This window comes from Paroedura picta, chromosome 5, assembly GCF_049243985.1.
Source record: "Paroedura picta isolate Pp20150507F chromosome 5, Ppicta_v3.0, whole genome shotgun sequence".
NCBI classification, from domain to species: Eukaryota; Metazoa; Chordata; class Lepidosauria; order Squamata; family Gekkonidae; genus Paroedura; species Paroedura picta.
Window position 1 is genome coordinate 18,287,651 of NC_135373.1, and position 15,871 is coordinate 18,303,521.

The 15,871-nt window shown below is 49.5% G+C and overlaps 1 protein-coding gene across 1 annotated transcript; it reads left to right on the plus strand.

Moving 5' to 3' along the window:
• The first annotated feature begins 375 nt into the window (after positions 1-375).
• RPS19 (ribosomal protein S19) lies at positions 376-13,160 on the plus strand. The gene is made up of 6 exons (XM_077336784.1): positions 376-537; positions 1,746-1,816; positions 3,128-3,228; positions 7,870-8,053; positions 8,948-9,002; positions 13,097-13,160. The coding sequence occupies exons 2-6, from the start codon at positions 1,746-1,748 to the stop codon at positions 13,121-13,123; spliced, it is 438 nt and encodes a 145-aa protein (XP_077192899.1). The 5' UTR covers positions 376-537; the 3' UTR covers positions 13,124-13,160.
• The last annotated feature ends 2,711 nt before the right edge of the window (positions 13,161-15,871 follow it).

Here is a 15,871-nt window from a genome sequence, read left to right on the forward strand (position 1 = left end):
TTTCATTGTCTGAAGAAACGCATGCAGACAGACACTCCAACCTTGAATAAAACTTGGCTGGTACATTATATTATTGGATGATCCTATTTTAAGTTTACTTAAAAGTAAAGGCCCGCCTGCAGCGACTGCGGAATAGGAGTACCGCGGTCTGCGCCCTCAATGGGCCAGATCCTACACAATGGGCCAGATCCTACACTTAAAAGTAAGCCCTGCTGCCTCCGATTGAGCTGCTCTCAAGCAAGCGCACGCTTCGCGCTTCGCCCTCTAGCGCTCCTAGAGGCCAACGCGAATAACGCCACTTCCCCAGGCCAACTTCACTTCCGCCCATCTGCGGGAAAGAACCTCCCCAACTTCCGGGGCCGGCCTACATCCCGGCATCCATCCCCACCTCCTCCTCGCGTGGATTGGGGGATCCCAAGTCTCGCGGCCGAGTGATTGGGCGATCAAACATCGCGAGGCTCGGAGCCCTGAGCTGAGCGGGTGGGAAGCCCCGCGCCTTCTCTTTCGCCTGCCCGGGAGCGCAGCGGCGGCCACACGGTGAGCGGCGCTAGGCCGGAGCTCCGGGGAGGGGAGGTCGGCGCGCCTTCCGTTCCCCTGAGGGTCTCCGGCTACTGAGGGCGGCCTTGGCCTGTGCTAGGGACCCGGCGGCGGGCGCATGTGCGCGGAAGAGCCTTTCTTTGGGGGGCTGAATGGGAAATCTGTATGGGAGCTTAGGCCAGGGGAAAGGAAGGCCTCCCCATGCACAGCTGCCCACGTATTTGAAAGACAAGCATTTTATTTATTCATTCATTTTTACACTTATACCCCGCCCTTTCTTAGATGCTCACGGCCCGCTTTGCACGTGTTGGAAAATCTGCGACGAATTTGCATTGATCAACGCGTGCGGAATGCAGCCATGGTGGCTTCCAAAACTCAAAATATCATTACACAGGCTTTAGAAGTCCAATGAAATTTAAAATCAATCCAATTTATCCACCCTCAGACCTCCTTCTCTTTATGGGAGCTAGATGGTCGCAGGATTCTTAGAGAAATGGTTTGGTATGGATTTTCAAGCAGGGAGTTCTGTTTCATTGGCCAGAGTTTCTGCCTCGTTCAGTCCCTGGGATCTCTAGTTAAAAGGATCAGGCAGTAGCTGTGAGATGCTGGAGAACTTTTGTCAGTCTGAGTAGGCAGTTCTGGTTTGGGTCTGATTTAGTGTAAGGCAGCTTTGTGTGTTCAACATGCTGAGCCAAGAGGAAAGGTGGGGTGTGGATATAGTTTAATAAATTGACTACTAAAAAGTGGGGCCATGTATTCTCAGAAGAGCACCTGCTTTGAATGCAGACGGCCCCATCTGTCACTGCCTTCTCCAGTTAAATAGATTAGGTAGCTGTTGACATAAAGCAGGGGTAGTCAAACTGCGGCCCTCCAGATGTCCATGGACTACAATTCCCAGGATTTGCTGGCAGGGGACTCCTGGGAATTGTAGTCCATGGACATCTGGAGGGCCGCAGTTTGACTACCCCTGACATAAGGGATCTCTGCCAAGACCCTGGAAAAGTGCTGCCAGCTATGGTTAGTAATGCTGATTTTCATAGACAGTGGTCTTACTCTGGGTGCCAAGTAGCATCTAGTGGATAAGAAGGAGAAAGGAAATGAAGAACTAAAGGAACTGGAGACAACATAAATAATACAATTTCCTAACGATGCATTAAACTTGTATTGGTACAAATTGATTATTTGTATTTTCCCTCTTTCTTTTGCAGATGCCAGGTGTAACTGTAAAAGACGTGAACCAGCAGGAGTTTGTGAGGGCCCTCGCTGCCTTCCTCAAAAAGTAAGTTGCCCAGAAAAAAATGAATTTAACAATTGTAAGCTAAATATTAGAGAAATGAGTCAGCAGTTAAGTTCCTTTTGGTGAACGTTGGGAGTAGACTGAGATAGCTAACCCTCAGTAACTGCGGTTTGTCTGTATTTGATTCGACAACATAAGGAAAAGCGGCCTATTCTTTTTGAGCAGGTAAGCAGTCAAGATGTAATCACCAAAAGTTTGATGCCTAAACCATCTTTCTACCCTTGGTGAGTCAGGTGCTGAATACTTGTCTGCTATTCCTAGTGGCAACTTTTGGGGCAGAGAGCTATTTAGGCACAGTGAAGGGAGTTCTAAAACCAGCTTCCGTCATGTGGCAGCTCCAGTTTAACTTGATGAGGGAAGCATGCCAACTCTTAATGAAAAATAAAGCATTTTGGACCGTCTAGCTCAGTGGTCCCCAACCTTTTTATCACCATAGACCAGTCAACACTTGACAGTTTTACTGAGGCACCGGTGGGGAGGGTGTAGTCTTTTTCTGAGGAACCTTGCAACCACCTAGGCCCCTGCTCTGCTTGCTTCCCGCCACCCGCTGGGAAGCGCTGCCAGCAGCAGCTGCACAGTGCCATGCTGAGGGGGAGCCCCAGCCATGGCAGCCGCTGGAAAGCACCAAAGGTGAGCTGGTGGCAGAGTGGCAGGGCAGCCCGCGAGGCAGCAGCCAGGGAGGAAGACAAGGAGGAGCTGTGGCCCGGGAGTTAATTAACTTTTTGTATATATTTTAAATTTGTTAAACAATTATTGGATGATATATGGATTATATTGATCCTCCCCCCAAATGGCCAATGATGGGCCTGGTGGGGGTGGGAAGCGGAGGGGTCCTGGGTGGGCGTGTTCACAGCTTTGCTTCCCAACCATATTCTGTGCAATTGCTCCACTTCTGGGGTTTCTTGAAGCCTGAAGAACGTTTCAGGGGTTTCTCGACAGTAAAAAAAGTTGAGAAAGGCTGGCTTAAGGTCCCCAAAGTCTATGGAATAAGCCAAACACAGTGTGTTCATACTGTCAGCTAGCATGCTTTTCTTCTAGTATCCTGTTCATGTACCAAGTAAATCCATCAAGCCAGTGCCTGTGTTGCACTGTTCGATTAGAATCCAACTGTATATCTGTTTGGGCTTCTTAGAGCATAGTTATCAGTCTGCAAGGTATGCAGGCCTGGATCTTGGTTCTTGCTTTGTAGTTGTGGAAAATAGCAGCACAAAAATGCCTCTTTGGGTGGTAATATCATACATGAGCGTGTGTACTCTTATCTGCTGATAATTGGTCTTTGAATTGTTCTTGCAGGTCAGGTAAACTGAAGGTACCTGAATGGGTGGACACTGTCAAACTAGCCAAACACAAGGAGCTGGCCCCCTACGACGAGAACTGGTTCTACACTAGAGCTGGTAAGGGTTCCAGTATGTCTGAATGGCTGTGTGTGCGATTTCCCACTTTGGGAGGTGCATGCCTGAGACCCTCCTAGTATATTCTGTCTTAACACTCATACACTGTCCTAGGACTGTTTTGGCCAAAACGCATTGCTTTAAATTATGTCTGCCACAAGGCTGCAAAAGAAGTAACTAAGTGAACTGGGACTATGTCGGCTATGCCAGAGTCATATTTTTTTTTAAAAACCCACACCGCAACTCCCAACTTTTTATCCGTTTTACACCATCACTAGAGTAGCCATACTGTTAGCTATAACACAAGCATGCAGGAGCAAACATGCATTTCCTGTAAGGAGTAGGTGGGCATGTATTCTGGGGGCTTTAACAAAAAGATACTAGAAATTCTAAGCCAAGGTTTTGTGAAACTCTGGGGTTTCTCGATGGGTTTCCCAAATGATTGGGAGTCAATTCAATTTTTTATCTACTTTCAAAATTTGTTAAACATTCATTGGGTGATATGACCATATATCAATATGTTGACCCCCCCCTTCCCCAAATGGCCAATGCTGGGCCAGGAGGGGGTGGGAAGGGAAGGGGTCCTGGGTTGGCATGTGCACAGCGATGCTTCCCAACAATATTCTGCTCCATTGCGCCACTTCTGGGGTTTCTTGAAGCCTGAGGAATGTTTCAGGGGAGTTCTCAATAGTAAAAAAGTTGAGAAATGCTGTTCTTAGCTCTAAACCAGGGAAAGAGAAAATATCACCAGGGGTTGGTGGTCGTGGAGCAAAGCCAGAGGCAGGCACCATTTTGAAAATGTCTCGCACAATCACGAGGGCTACGAACTTGCTCTTTTGATAAACATAATGACTATCGAGCAGTTTTCAGCCAGAAGGTTCACGTGGAGCACGGGAGGTGGTGTTCGTGCATAGCCGGATATAATGATGTGCTTTTAGTTGTGGGTCTGTTGCTTCTAGAACAGTGGTCCCCAACCCACGGGCCACGGCCTGGTGCCGGGCCGCGAAGGCCTTGGCGCTGGGCCGCAGCTCCTTCTTCCCTCCCCCCCCCCCCCAAGCGAGAAGCTCGCCAGGCCGCCAGCAAAGCGGCCGCCAAAGCGGCCGATTAGCTTGCGGCCCGGCAAGCTTCTTGTTTCGGGAGGGGAGGGAAGAGAAGCTTGCCGAGCCGCCAGCTAATCGGCCACTTTAGCTTTAGCGGCCGATTTGCTGGCGGGCCGGGAGGGGGAGCCGCGGCCGCCGGCATGGCAGCGGCACAAACGCGCATGCGTGGACTGCCGCGCATGCGCGTTTGTGCTGGGGCTGCCGCGCGTGCGCGGGCCCCTAGGCCGCCCTCTCCTCTCGCTCCGGAGCGGCGGTCCGCAGCGCGCGAGCGCTTGCGGACCACTGTTCTAGAAGACACCAAAACATCTTCCCAACTTGATGTGCTACCAAAGGGGGCCTCTGTCTTGCTTATTGCCAAGCCCAGGAGCTGAGGTTTTTTGCGAAGTGGCAGCTGTGCTTTCCTTCATTCCAACCTCAACATGCGCTAACCTTAAGAAGCGTCATTGTTGCTGCAGCTGACTGTGGTGGGGATAAGGCTCTTTCCACAGGACATCTGGGCCTCCTTTAGCCACCAGCCAGGCAACTGCAGTTTGCAATAGAGATTGGGGCACTTCAGCTAAAACACAGCCGGTTCTCCATGGGGAAGAAATAGGCAGAAGTTGTTCCAAAACCCTAATACCTTTGGAGGTATTGCAGATGCTTGGTTAATTTTCTCCCTGGGACTGCCAGGAGAGAGCTCTTTCCTGTGGGCAGAAACAAGAGATTTGGAGAACCGGATTTGACTCCCCACCCTTCTTCCACATGCAGCCAGCTGGGTGACCTTGGGCCAGTCACTGTTCTCTCAAAGCTCTCCCAACCTCATCTACCTCCCAGGGTGCCTCTTGTGGGAAGAGGAAGGTATTGTAAGCCGCTTTGAGACTCCTTCAGGTAGCGAAGAGCAGGGTACAAAAAAAATTATTATTTTTCATCGTCATCTTCTCTTCATAGGGCTGTTGTGAAGATAAAATATTCTCAGTTCTGTTAGGGTGCTCTCAGCCCTGCCTACCTCACAGGGTGTCTGTTGTGAAGAGTCCAGTGGCACTTTTACAACCAACAAAGTTTTATTCTAGGCGTGAGCTTTAATGTGCAGGCACATTTCTTTGGGCAATGAAATAGGGATTATCATAGTGCAGTTGTAAAGAGAGGAAGGGAAGGTGATGGTAAGCTGCTTTTTGGGGACTTCCTTGCGTAGTGAAAAGCAGCCCATAAAAACCAGTTTTTCTCCCGTCTCCACCAACTGGGCAGAAAGCCTTCTCTGGGCTGTAGTTAGCGCTGTTCCTCCTTCCTCCTCTTTGGCTGCTGTGACGGTCTTTGCTTTTGCCCAGTTCTGGGAAGGGAGCAGAGAAGCTCTGTTTGATTTTCTCTGCCAGAAGTGATCATGCTTCAGTGCCAGATGGACTTGCTCTAGGAATGCATTGGGCTTCAGCCTGTGATGCAGGCGATCAGGTAGGACTGAACCCCAAGCTGCATTGCACATGCCACTACCTGTAGCCCAGGCCGCTGTGGAGTGGCTCAAGGCCCTATTTTAACACCCGGGCATGCCCAAGAATACTTTGTTCAGTTCTCACCTCTTCAGACTGTCAAAATTCAGCCTTCAGCTGCATTCCCATAAGAATGTTTGGTTTGTTTTTGCTGGTTCATCTTCTAGGGCAGGGGTAGTCAAACTGCGGCCCTCCAGATGTCCATGGACTACAATTCCCATAAGCCCCTGCCAGCTAACGCTGGCAGGGGCACCTGGGAATTGTAGTCCATGGACATCTGGAAGGCCGCAGTTTGACTACCCCTGTTCTAGGAGTATTGCTGTCCTTGGAAGGGCAGGCTGTTGCTTGGATTGGGGGGCTGCATTTGGCTATTCCTCCCTTTCCCCCTTCGAGCAGTTGCATTCATTGCCGTAATTCTTAACCGTTCCGTCCAAGTCCGTGGCTGCAATAAGGGCTTCAGCGAATCTTGGTAGCCAGCCAAGCAAATTGTCCCTTCCTAAGGCCCCAGATAGTTTTGTTCTCGACTTCACAAGCCTTCCCGTAACAGTTGGAGAGATTTAGAGTTTATTCAGCATGGAGATTTCTGCCTCGCTCCTTCCCCGGCGTTCGGCTGGCGTCTCAGACATGCACATCTGTGCGCATTCATGGTGAATAATACCGGCCAATTTTCTGCTGTTTCTTGTCTGGCTTTTTAAACGTGCCTCTCTTGAGGGGAGGGGGGGGCTTGCGTAGCAACTCTAAAGATGGACATATCTTTTTATTCCTGTCGCCGATTCTGCTGCAGAGATGCCTATTAAGCACGGCGCTCCCAGTTGTTGCTTCTGTGCCACGGAAACCGTTCAGATGGGATGTGGGGGGCTGGAAGACTGACGGGCGTATCGCCTCCGGCTGCCTTTTGTTCTGTCTGTTCCTGAGCAGTTTGCTCGAAGGGAAGTCAGGTGGTTTGCGTAAAGCAACCACGGTGGTTGTTTAAAAGGGCTCTTCCGTTCTTTGCGTTCTTTTTCCTTATTACCTGCCGTTGCATTTTAGATGAAAATGCGGGATTTTGGCACCATGCCTTCTTACCAGGTCCTAACTCTGCGGTGCCCTGTTCCTCCTTTGTGAAGTTTCTCCCTACCCCTGTGCTCTAATCCTTATATTGGCAGCAGCTTGGGGTTGGCAGTGAACTCTTTAACGCTCGTAAACAGCATCCTCTCTGGCCGGTTTCCCCACTCCTTCCCTGCTCTTAATCACTTTCTCCTCTCCTGGGAGCCATCTGCTGAGTTGTGTGCCTGGCACAGGGTGGCCTTGCAGAGAGCATCGCGCTCTGCAAGGCAGATTCTGCAGTCTGAGGTTGTGTCATTTCAGCTCGGACTGTAAGCTGCTCATGGGAGAGAGCTGTAGCTGTGAGTCAGAGTAGCCATGTAACTAGAAAATGGAGAGCTGTGCTAATCGCAGGTATGGAAAAACAAAAGACGAGTTGGGTTTTGTACCCCACTTCTCGCTGCCCAAAGGAGTCTCAAAGTGGTTCACGATTGCCTTGCCTTGCCTTCCTTTCCCCACAACAGAACTCTTGGGAGGTAGGTGGGCCTGAGAGAGCTCTGATGGCTCTGTGAGAACAGTACTATCCGGACTGTGACTAGTCTAAGTTCTGCATGTGGCAGAGTGGGGAATCAAACCTGGGTCGCTAGATTACTACACCAGGTAGTGTTATTCTTACTATTCAGGTTTTTTTTTTTAAAACAAAGTAAAACTTTGTAATAGTTCTTTATAAAACCCGCGAAGAGTAAAAGTAGCTGTGTATGAGGAGTGCTCTAAATCAGGGGTAGTCAACCTGTGGTTCTCCAGATGTCCATGGACTACAATTCCCATGAGCCCCTGCCAGCAATTTGGGAATTGTAGTCCATGGACAGGACCACAGGTTGACTACCCCTGCTCTAAATGACGTTTTCAAACTTTCTAAAGATGGGTCAGTCTGCCTGATTGGATTTTCTGTTTCCTCTACTGAGGCTTATACTAGATTATTCAGGTTGAAAGTGCAAGGAAAAGGATTGCGTTCTTTTTTTGTTTTTAAGCTGTGTAATTTTATTATTATTATTTTTTAGCATCCACTGCCCGCCACCTGTACCTCCGTGGCGGCGCTGGGGTGGGCTCCATGACCAAGATCTACGGGGGTCGCCAGCGCAACGGAGTGATGCCCAGCCACTTCAGCCGGGGCTCCAAGAGCGTTGCCAGGAGAGTCCTGCAGGCTCTCGAAGGGCTCAAGATGGTGGAGAAGGACCAGGATGGGTGAGTTTGCAGAAGACGTGAAGACGTAAATCCAGTGCGGTAGCCCTAAGTAAATAAGTGTACGGGGTGAGAAAAGTCGTTAGTATCATGAAAACCATGCAGCGATGTTGTGCTCTTTGTCCATAAATGGCTTGTTTGACACCATAAATGAAGAACTCAAGAAGAGCCATGTTGAATCAGACCAGTGGTCCATCTAGTTCAGCATCTTGTCTCACATAGTGGCCATCCAGTTCCACTGAGCATCCAACAGCAGGATATAGAGCAGGGGTTCCTGAAACCCTGGGGTTTCTTGACGGCCCTGGAAAGGTTTCCTGAATAGGTGGGAGTTAAATGTTTAGTCATTTTTAAAAATGCATTAACAGGTGATAATGAACATGTGTGGGTCATGTCAACCCACCCATCCCTCTCAAAATGGCCAGTGATTGGCCTGGAGGGAGTGGAAAAGGGAGGGGCCCTTGGTGGGCATGTCCACAGCTCTGCTTCCCAACCATATTCTGTATGATTGTGCCACTTCTGGGGTTTCTCAAAGCCTAAAGAGTGTTCCAGGGGTTCCCCAGGGGTTAAAAAAGGCCTTCTGCAGGTAATAACAGAACTCTTCTCCGTGTATCCGACTAATCCCAATTAAAAGCTATCTGTCCCTGTGACTATCGTTACGTCCCCCTCGTCAGTCTCCCAGAACTGGTCTGTTTTGTGATCTTCCGGTGTGTCGTGTTGTGAAAATATTTTCTGCAGAATAGTTCCCTATGCATTGCACATACCCGTGTAGGTGGAAACCGGGATTGGGGGGCAACTTTAACCTACTGAAGGGGAGCAGAGGTGTGAAGATTGGTATACTTTTGGGGTGAGGGTTCTGCAACTTGAAAGCGCTGATCTTCTGCGTTGTTTTTATTTCAGAGGTCGCAAACTTACTCCACAGGGGCAGAGGGATCTGGACAGGATTGCCGGACAGGTAAACTCGTTTACACAAGAAGTTCTCATAAGGGTGTCTTGTAGCAGCTTAAAACTGGCTTCTTGGATAGCTATGCTGGTGGTCCTTGGCAGCCTTAGGAATTCCATCAGGGCAGGGGTAGTCAACCTGTGGTCCTCCAGATGTTCATGGACTACAATTCCCATGAGCCCCTGCCAGCAAATGCTGGCAGGGGCTCATGGGAATTGTAGTCCATGAACATCTGGAGGACCACAGGTTGATTGCCCCTGATTCAGGGAGTCTTGATCACAATCAGTTCCCTTTATGCCCCAGGTGATCAGTGTAGCATGAACACAGAGACCAATCAATGTTTTTGTAGACTGCTTTGTTTCTAGACTAACTTGAAAGGCCTGCCTGAAAGACTCCGTCATGATTTTGGAAATGGGCTGTTGCCACAGCACATGGGGTGGCCTTCGAGGTGTCCCAAGACTGCTGGTCACAACTGCTTGTGTGGAGTTCATCTCCTTTTCACTTCATTCCAGCCACCTGGTTTCTTCCACAAATTGGGCAGGAAGCTTTGTTAAAAAATGAAAGCAGTGCATTGGATTTAGAAGAGGCTGGCTGGATTGGGTGGTTGGCATGTAAAACAAACACTTGAAGTGCGCATTTTCTCTATTGCTCAGACTTTATTGTCAAGCGGTGTACTTGGGGTTTCGAAATGAGTTTCTCCTTCCACGCAAATTCATTTCTGGGTGTTGTCTTGGCTTGTGAATACCACTGGTTTGCTATGACAGCCACATTGGTCTGAGCGAAACACAAGGATGGCAGTCATCTCTGGACTTTCGAAATGCGAATAGCTCCAGCGTGGGGCACTCTGATTTGGAGGAAAGGTGGTTCAGTCTACGTGGTGTGCTTTCCCTGATCAAAACCAGCCCTTCCCCATGTAGTCATGTACACTGTCAATATTCATGGCCCCCTTTAAGTGGTAGTTAACAGTACAGGTGGCCTTGGTGTTGGGGTTAAGAGCAGTGGCCTTTGATTCCTTACTCCAGCACAGGCAGCTGGCTGGGGGACCTTGGGCAAGTCCCAGATCTCTCCAAACTCTCTCAGTCCCACCTACCTCCCAGGGTGTCTGTAAGGAGAGGAAGGAAAGGTGGGGCTGAGAGAGGCCTGATATTACTGAAGAAGAAAAGTTGGTTCTCATATTTTCTCTACCCGAAGGAGTCTCATAGCGGCTTACATTCGCCTTCCCTTTCCTCTCCCCACAGCAGATACCCTGTGAGGGAGGTGGGGCTGAGAGAGCCCTGATATTCCTGCTCGGTCAGAACAGCTTTATCAGTGCTGTGGCGAGCCCAAGGTCACCCAGCTGGCTGCATGTGGGGGAGTACGGAATCGTACCCGGCTCGCCAGATTAGAAGTCCGCACTCCTAATCACTACACCAAGATGGCAGGGAGTGAATCTCCAGCCTCCTCCGGGAGGCCAAAGTGTGATCTGGCTCTTGATACCAGAATGGAGCCTGTGCTTAAATCCTCCCCTGCTCTTAAGCAATATGCAGAAAGCAAAATTAAAGAGGGAGGGAGGGAGCTGGAATAAGCAACTTGAGAGAGCGTTTGAGAACAATTTCGACTGTGTATTAATGAGAGCGCCACCAGCTTGGTTTTCTTAAAATCTCATTTACATCGGGGATGTGTCTGTCCTTAGCTTCACTCAGATGTCCCCCCCCCTCCTTAAAACTTGTACTTGATGATCTGTCCCCAATAAAATTCTTAACGGCTCCAGCGCCATCCGATAAAGTGCAGGGATGATGAGCATTAACCAGCCCTGTGTTGACATTTACAGCTTACCCCAGGTGAATTATTCCTTGCAAAATGGTTGCTTTCTGCAAATTCATGGGAGTTACTTAAGCAGAGCACCTCCGAAGCAGTCCTGGGATGAAAAATCACACACGCTTGGCGTGAGATAGAGCTCATTGTCTTCAATGCAGAGCCGGAGCGTGAATCTAATCGAATTATCTCAGATGTTCTCTTATCAGTCCGAGACAGGAAAAAATTATACCAGCCCCATATTGCAGCCTTTGTTACCTCTGCTAGTAGATGGACAAGCTGTGGACTAGAGTGGAGGTGCTTGGCATAGGTGGGCTTCTGAATTCACCATTGCCCGGTGGTGTGCCCATTCCCTTAAGTCGCCTGGGTTACTTTTAGTGGGCTGTTTTGGTGAATCAGACATAGATGCCAGGGTTTCGTGAAGGCCCTGCAAGGGTTTCCCAAATGGGTGGGGGTTAATTTTTAATACATTTTAAAAATGTGTTAAACGTTTATTGCGGGATAGGAGTATATATGGTCATATCGACCTGTCTCCCCACCCCAAATGGCCAGTGATGGGCAGGGGAGGGGTCCCGAGTGGGCTGTACACAGTCATGCTTCCTCACCATATTCTGCACAATTGTGCTGCTTCTGGGGTTTCTCAAAGCCCGAAGAATGTTTCAGGGATTTCTGAAAGCTAAAAAAGTTGAGAGAGGCTTGTGTAAGTGCAGAGATAACTCAGCTCTTCATGTTCTTGTCCCTCGCCTGCTCCCTTGATGAACTTAAAAAAATCCAGGCCAACGAATGTCAGCTTTTGGCACCTTAACCTCCTATTTATATCCACGGGGCACTGATCTGCCTTTCTGCTGAGCTATTTGATAACAATATGGTGCCCATGGGTGCCACAGCTCCTGCCAAGTGTTATTTAGAAAGTTAAGAGGAGCCAGGAATAATTTTTGCCTAGCACAGCCGACTGGCCACTGGGAATTCCAATTAGCCGTGCAGATTTTTCAAAAGGTTGCTCTGGCAGCAGCTGCCGCCACAGCACAAGGATCTTCATTGTGGGTGACGGACAGTAAGCCATGGCAGCCATCTTGTGGTTGGCTCTTACCCCTGTGGCAGCCATTTTGAGGCCACGCCCACCACCCTGCGCCAGAATTCCAGATGTGCCCGCAGGCTCTGAAAGATTGGCCCTCGAAGACTGGAGAAAGATGCTGCTAGGTCAGGGCTGGGCAAATTGTGGACAGCTGGAGGGCCACAATTTACCCACCCCTGCTAGGGCATGTCTTGCGGGGGTCTGTACTAGGATTACAGAACACCTTTTAGCTTGGTAGAGGGCTATGTCATTGGTCAGGAGAGTGGGATAGTGCATTGCTAAAGCTGGTGCTTTAAGAATGAGCCGATTGCTGGCCTTGTGCCCATTGACTTCCAGCTGTCTGGAAATTCCACTCTGGCTGCAAGAAAGTGGAGCAGAAGGGGAGAGATTACTTAGAAAGGGCTGTTGGTCCTTTCCTGGGATTGGGCATGCTCCCATAGGGCTTTTCTGTAGAGCTGCCTTTCTCTACTTTTTTACCGTGAAACATTCTTCAGGCTATGAGAAACCCCAGGAGTGGCGCAATCGTGCAGAAGGTGGTTGGGAAGCAGAGCTGTGTATTCGCCCACCTGGGACCCCTCCCCTTCCCATCCCCTCCAGGCCCATCGGCCATTTTGGGAGAGGAGGGGCAAGTAAACATTGGCCATGTATGGTCATATCGCCTGATAAACGCTTAGCAAATTTTAAAAATGTATTAAAAATTAACTCCACACCCATTCTGGGAACCCTAGGTCCATCAAGAAACCCCAGGGTTTCACAAAAACCTGGTTGAGAGAACCTGGTATACAGGTAGGCCACCAGGTGTTCCCCAGTTGTGGTTGGAGCCTTATAAAGGGAGGAGGCCTGACCAGCTCTGGTTCCCCATGCAGAAAGGTGTGCAGCAGGGGTAGTCAAACTGCGGCCCGGCAGATGTTCATGGACTACAATTCCCAGAAGCCCCTGCCAGCATTCGCTGGCAGGGGCTTCTGGGAATTGTAGTCCATGGACATCTGGAGGGCCGCAGTTTGACTACCCCTGGTGTGCAGCTAGAGAAGGGCAGTTGGCTTAGGATGGGGCTCACCCCTCCACATTTAAGGTGAAGGAAAGGCCCTTTGCACCGCTGCGTAGGACCAACAGCTGTGGTCTGCAACCCTAAAGAATAAATGGTTGAGTGCTTTGGAACCTGATTCCTGCTCTGGAAATCCCTTGGGGTGACCGCACAGTGTGTTCAAGGCTGATCTTCTTCTGTTTTGTTTTCCAGGTGGCTGCCGCAAGCAAGAAACATTAAAACGAGCTTCGACTTAAAAATAAAATTATTTACTGATTGTGTTGATTCTGAAAGACTCCCTTCTTCCCGGTTTCTCGATTCCATTTCCTTCGGAGCACCTGATAACTTCGGGTGCATCTCTTCAAACTTTCTTTGCCTGTTGGGGCTAGGGTCTTTAGAAGTTACAATTCGGGATGTGATTTTTGTGTCCGTTTTGTTCTTCCTTGCGCATAGTGATAACCGTGGCTGCCTAGAACATACACAACTGGCGGGTATAATTAATACTTTGTAAAGGCATCCCTTTTCAGTGTGACTCAGGCATTGTTCCTTCAGATTACAGCTGCAAGCTTTAATAAGTATATTAAAGAACTGAAGCATGAGTTGGTTGGGGACCAGTCTTAATTGGCGAGGGCAAATTTTAATTGGCTTGGCCTGCTATTAAGGGCATCCTTTTTTTTTTAACAAGGCTGTTTTGGTTCTGACGCCTTTCTGTAATCGGGCAAAGAAAAGAGAATGTTAAAGATGTCCTTTTCTTCTAACCATGACTGGTAGCTCTTATTAAACTCTTTAATTTTCTGCCTTCTAATCAATTATATTTGCATATTACTGAAATATCTTGATACAAGCACCTTTTGGAGATATTAAAGGGAGCTTAATCAACTTAATTGGCCGACAGCCCTGTTCCAGCTATGCTGGTGGATTGCTCTGTAGTAATAGCTGCCTGCTTGCCAAAATGGATCCCCGTTTTTACAGGCAATGTTCTTTCTCCCCCTTGAAGGCAATTTTGCTTCCATCCCACCCTCTTACTGGAAAAAATTAATTGGGAGGTTTTCTCCTACAGGGCTTTCCCGGCGCCGTTGATCATCGAAGTGGAGCGTGTCGGAGTGGAATGGGGGTCGCAGAGAGCTATGTGGGTGGTTCACCGTCCGCCCAACACTCCCCCAGCTAGTCGGCCAAGTCTTCTGGAGGTGGTGGAGGCAGGCTGAGCTTTGCAGTACCCCAGGCTTTTAATCCTGGGGGGCTTCAGTGTCCATGCCAGTTCGCTGTACTCTAGATATGGTTCAGATCTGGCATCGACCGTCGAGACAGTGAGGTTCCCCCAAATTGTTGCTGGACCCACCCATCAGGCTAGCCACACGCTTGATTTGGTCTTCAGTGCTGGGGTAGAGGTGGATCTGATGGCGGTTGATCTTGTTCCATGGTCAGACTACACTCTGAAAGCTGGCTCAGGATACCATCCCCTCCCCATGTGGGCCACAGGCGTATTTTAGCCTGCCCACAGAGACTTATGGATTCAATTGGATTTCTGAATGCTCTGTGGAACCCAATGCCTTCCGGTGATTCTCTGGCAGTGTTAGTGGAGGGCTGGCAGTCCTGTTTGACCACCACTATTGACGAGATCGCTCCCAGGCGCCCTCTCCTCTCTCACATCAAACTGCTCCCCTGGTATACCAGGAAGCTAAGGGAGAGGAAGAGGGAAGTCGTGCAAAAAGGTGACAAGAACATTTATTTATTTATTTAGATTTCTATACCACCCATTTCTTTGCAGCTCTGGGCGGTTTACACTGAACGTTATATAACTTACATGGAACATTATACAGACTATAACATCGAAACAGCTTTCAATAAAGCATCAAAAGATTACAAAACCACATTTATAATATAAATAACAACAGTAACATTGGGAGAGTCATGGATGGACCAGCAGGTGTTCTGAGTAGGTCGGCCTCAAGCGAATGCCTGGTGGAAGAGCTCGCTCTGACAGGGCCTGCAAAACTGTGGAAGTTCGGGCAGGGCTCTGATCTCCTCAGGGAGCTCGTTCCACCAGGTGGGAGCCAGGACCGAGAAGGCTCTGGCCCTTGTGGAGGTCCGACGTGCTTCTCTGGGGCCAGGGATCCGACTCTAGGGGTATAGGCAGGGAGGCGGTCTCTCAGATACACTGGGCCCAAACCACGTATGGCCTTAAAGGTGATTACCAGAACCTTAAGCTTAATCTGGAATTGAACTGGGAGCCAGCCAAGTTGTTGGAGTGCCAGCTGGATGTGGGATCTCCATGATGTTTTAGTGAGAATCCTGGCCGCAGCATTTTGCACCAGTTGTAGTTTCCGAATCAAGGATGAGGGTAGGCCTGCATAAAGCAAGTAGCATAAAGCAAGTAGCAAAAGTCCAGCCTAGAGGTGACCGTCGCATGGATCACTGTGGCTAGGTGTTCTGGGTCCAGATAGGGTGCTAATGGCTTTGCGGAGGTGGTAGAATGCCAGCCGCACTACCTTTGTGACCTGGGCTTCCACTGTAAGGGAAGCATCCAGGATCACGCCCAGGTTCCTGGTGGAGTGCGTTGGTGAGAGCTGCACACCATCCAAGGTGGGCAGACACGCTTCCTCCCATGGTCCCTTCCTACCCAACCATAGGACCTCTGTCTTTGTAGGGTTGAGCTTCAGGCGACTCTGCTTGATCCATTTTGTCACTGCTTCCAGACATCTAGCTAAGGATTCCGGGGGGGAGTCAGGGCGGTCAGCCATCAGGAGGAAGAGCTGGATGTCAACCCAGCCCAAACCTCCGCACCAGCTGAGCCAGAGGGCACATAAAGATGTTAAGTAAGATAGGAGAGAGGACTGCTCCTTGTGGGACTCCAGTTGTGAGTTGGTGTTGGTTAGATATTCTCTCTCCTATCACTGTCCATGGCCCCGGAGGAAGTAATTCAGCCATTTGAGGGCCGTTCCCCGTATTCCGGTGTCGGTGAGGTGGTGAGCTAGGAGCTCATGGTCT